This window comes from Cricetulus griseus, chromosome 5 (assembly GCF_003668045.3).
Source record: "Cricetulus griseus strain 17A/GY chromosome 5, alternate assembly CriGri-PICRH-1.0, whole genome shotgun sequence".
Lineage (NCBI taxonomy): Eukaryota > Metazoa > Chordata > Mammalia > Rodentia > Cricetidae > Cricetulus > Cricetulus griseus.
Genome location: NC_048598.1, coordinates 30,221,453 through 30,224,653, shown reverse-complemented (window position 1 = coordinate 30,224,653; position 3,201 = coordinate 30,221,453). Strand labels below are relative to the sequence as shown.

The 3,201-nt window shown below is 49.6% G+C and overlaps 1 protein-coding gene across 1 annotated transcript; it reads right to left on the bottom strand.

Annotated features, from left to right (window-relative positions):
* Window positions 1–672: 672 nt before the first annotated feature.
* On the bottom strand, window positions 673–2,803 carry LOC113835890 (MLV-related proviral Env polyprotein-like). The gene has a single exon (XM_027417229.2). The coding sequence runs from the start codon at window positions 2,665–2,667 to the stop codon at window positions 688–690; it is 1,980 nt and encodes a 659-aa protein (XP_027273030.1). The 5' UTR covers window positions 2,668–2,803; the 3' UTR covers window positions 673–687.
* Between the last annotated feature and the right edge of the window lie 398 nt (window positions 2,804–3,201).

Sequence of the window (3,201 nt, the reverse complement as noted above, 5' to 3'; positions counted from 1 at the left end):
CAAAAAACAAGAGGCTTTATTGGAGACTCGGGTACCCGGGGCGACTTAGCTTCAGTGTGGCTAAGCGCCCCGAGCCAAGGGAAAGGGGTCCTTATATAGGGAAAAAGGCGCAAGCTAGGAGCAGGGATTCGATTGGATAATTCTAATGAGGCATTATACAGAGCTATTCCCATTGGTCAATGTATATGAGGCGCTATACAGGGTTATTCAAATGAGGCAAAGTACAGAGTTATTCAAATGAGGTGAAACACAGAGTCTTTCAAATGAGGCGAAATACAGAATCATTTCCATTGGATGGTTCAAATGAGACACAGAGCCATTCCAGATCAGCATATTCTCAAGGTCTGGTGTCTGGTACAGCAGACTCAATTCCCCCCCCTTTCCTGATGGCTGACCTTGGGGGCGGAGACCTTGGGACGGAGTGTTTCTCTTCGGGCGGGGCGGGGGCTCAGGGGCAGGGCTCCAGGCCGGCTCACTCGGTGTTTGTTCTCGTGCTGACCCACCTGGTGCTCATTCTCGGGCCGGCCCCACCCGGTGCTTGTTCTCGGGCCGGGCGGGGAAAGGCCACCGGGGGTGGGGATCGGGGAAGCCGCCGACAGGAGGAAGAGGAGACAAACTTGAGAAAGAAAGGGCTAAGGGACAGGGGTCTTTCATTCCCCCATTTCTCTTGTAACTGAATGGAATCTTTCATTCAGAGGTCTCTGGATACTCTGGATCTATTTGCTTTAACTGATGATATTGTTGAGTTAAGACTAAGGCCTGTACAACAGATAGTCGTTCTCTGATGAATTGAGTCAGTTTGTTCAGAATGCAGGGACCAAATATGAGGATCAAAAATAGAATAACCAGAGGTCCCATGAGCGTGGATATAAGGGTAGTCAACCAGGGGGACTTAGCGAACCATCCTTCGAACCATCCTTGTTGAGACTCAAATAGCTGTTGCCTCTGTTTTAGCCTCTCCCTAAGTTTGGCCATGCTGTCCCTAACTATTCCTGTATGATCTGCATAAAAGCAGCATTCTTCCTTGAGGGCAGCACATAGCCCCCCTTCCTGTAAAAATAATAAATCTAATCCTCGTCTGTTTTGCAGGACCACCTCAGAGAGTGATGTTAAGGATTTCTCGAGTGCACTGACTGACTCTTCTAGGACCTGGATATCCGTGTGCATGGCTTGTTGTAGAAGCTTAAAATGATTAATTCCCTGTAGGGCAACGGTTCCGGTCCCTATGCCGGCTGCTATGCCCCCCACTGTTATTCCTCCTAATAATAGGGCCACGGTAAAGGATATTGGCTCCCTCTTATATCGGGTTGATTTCTCTAGTACGCTGTAAACATATTCAGGTTGGTGGTATGTGACTTTGGGCCAAAGTTCTATCAATATACAAAAGTCAATGGTGGTGTTGAGAACAGTGGTAGAGACACAGGGAGTCAACCCAGTACTGCAAGCCCAATAAGTTCCATAAGGGGCAACAAGGTATCGGCTGTCCTGAGATAATGGCTCTACTTGGTTACATAATTCTTGATGTGAGGAAGGAATCCTGCCTATGCATAGCCCCTTTCCTGAGACCTCAGATATTGTGAGCTTGTGCTGCATAGCAGCTCCGCAACTGGTAGGTGCTGAGGTCTGGTTGGAGTAGTTGCCCAGTATTGCCACGCCTTCATAATATGGGGGCCGGGAAACTAGGCATAACCAGCATTCCTGAGTCTTGTTGGGGTCTGAAAAATTTAAGGCTTGGTAAACTCCTTGGATTAATTGTAATAATCTATCTCTGGTACCTGGAGGGTCTCTGGTTATCTCGATGTTTAGGGCATCTGGGGTGGGGGAGAAGGTGACAGCACCTGGTGTAGGAGTGATAGCTTTAGGAACGGTAGGGGGTTTAGGGACTTGAAAATGGGTTGGGGATCTCTGGTCCGCTATTACTATGTTTGGCCCGACTGATTGTTGGCTTAGGGGAGTAATTTGTCTGTACAGGGAGAATAAAGTCACCGGATCTTTCCCTGTTCGGTGCAGCCTGAGTCCCCAGACCTTAGGACTATCCCAAGTAGTTCTTTTTCCAGCATCTGTGAACCTTAGGATGAGAGGGTTGCATTTTCCTCCGGGGGTGGCGCCTTGAAAACCTCCCCCTCCGGCACTATCATAACAAGGTCCGCAGGCTCTTTGCCCACATCTCCATGGTCCTTTCCCTGCGTACCCTGGGATCTCCCTCCGTTTGAGAGTGATGAAATCCCAAGAGGAAGAGGGTTTCCAGTAAGCCTCCCCTGTGGTTTCACATCCCCATCTTGCACAGTACCCTTCCTGCGGCCCCCCGCAGCCATGAGTTGGTTTATGGCCGGGGCAAACATAAAAATCCTTGCTTCTTGTTCCTATCCTTCCCCCAGGGTGGTGGCATCCGTACCCTGGGAATGGTTCCTGGTCAGAGGGATCCCAATCAGACCCTACTAAGTCACATAGGTCGACATAGAGAGGAGGGAACCCATCATGTAGAGTCCCTATATAAGTGCTGAGGTTGGCTATTTCCCCGGTCCCTAGATTGGCTATTTTCCAGGTGATATTATAAACCCTGTGGGGGTTAGTTGCTACATGGGGGGTAAACAGACAACCAATCAACAGGAGGGTGTACGAGAGAGTCTTATCTTTAAAGGATTTTGAGTGCGGTGTGCGGTCCATTCTGATGCAGTGGCTGAATCGGTGGGTCGGGCTGGCTTTACATGTGAAGCATGTATCCAAGCTGCAATGCCGTCTACCTTGAGTGCGGTGGGAGTGGTAAGCAAAACGATGTAGGGTCCCTTCCAGCGGGGTTCAAGGTTCTTGGCCTGGTGACGCCGGACCCAAACAGTGTCCCCGATCTGGTAGGAATGGGGGATGGTGGGATGGTCCCTCTGGTCTTTATAAGCTTGAGCAAGGGGTTTCCAGACCTCCCGTTGTACTAGTTGGAGGGCCTGTAAATGAGCTTGGAGAGAAGGGGAGTTAGCAAAATCTGAGACATCTTGATCAAGAAAGTTAATGATAGGAGTAGGTACTCCATACAGGATCTCAAAGGGTGTGAGCCCATGTGGTCCAGGGGTATTACGAGCGCGGTAGAGTGCTAGGGGGAGTAGGAGGACCCAGTCTCTAGTGCCAGTTGCAAGCGACAATTTTGTTAAAGTCTCCTTGATTGTTCTATTCATCCTTTCTACCTGTCCTGAACTTTGGGGTCTATAA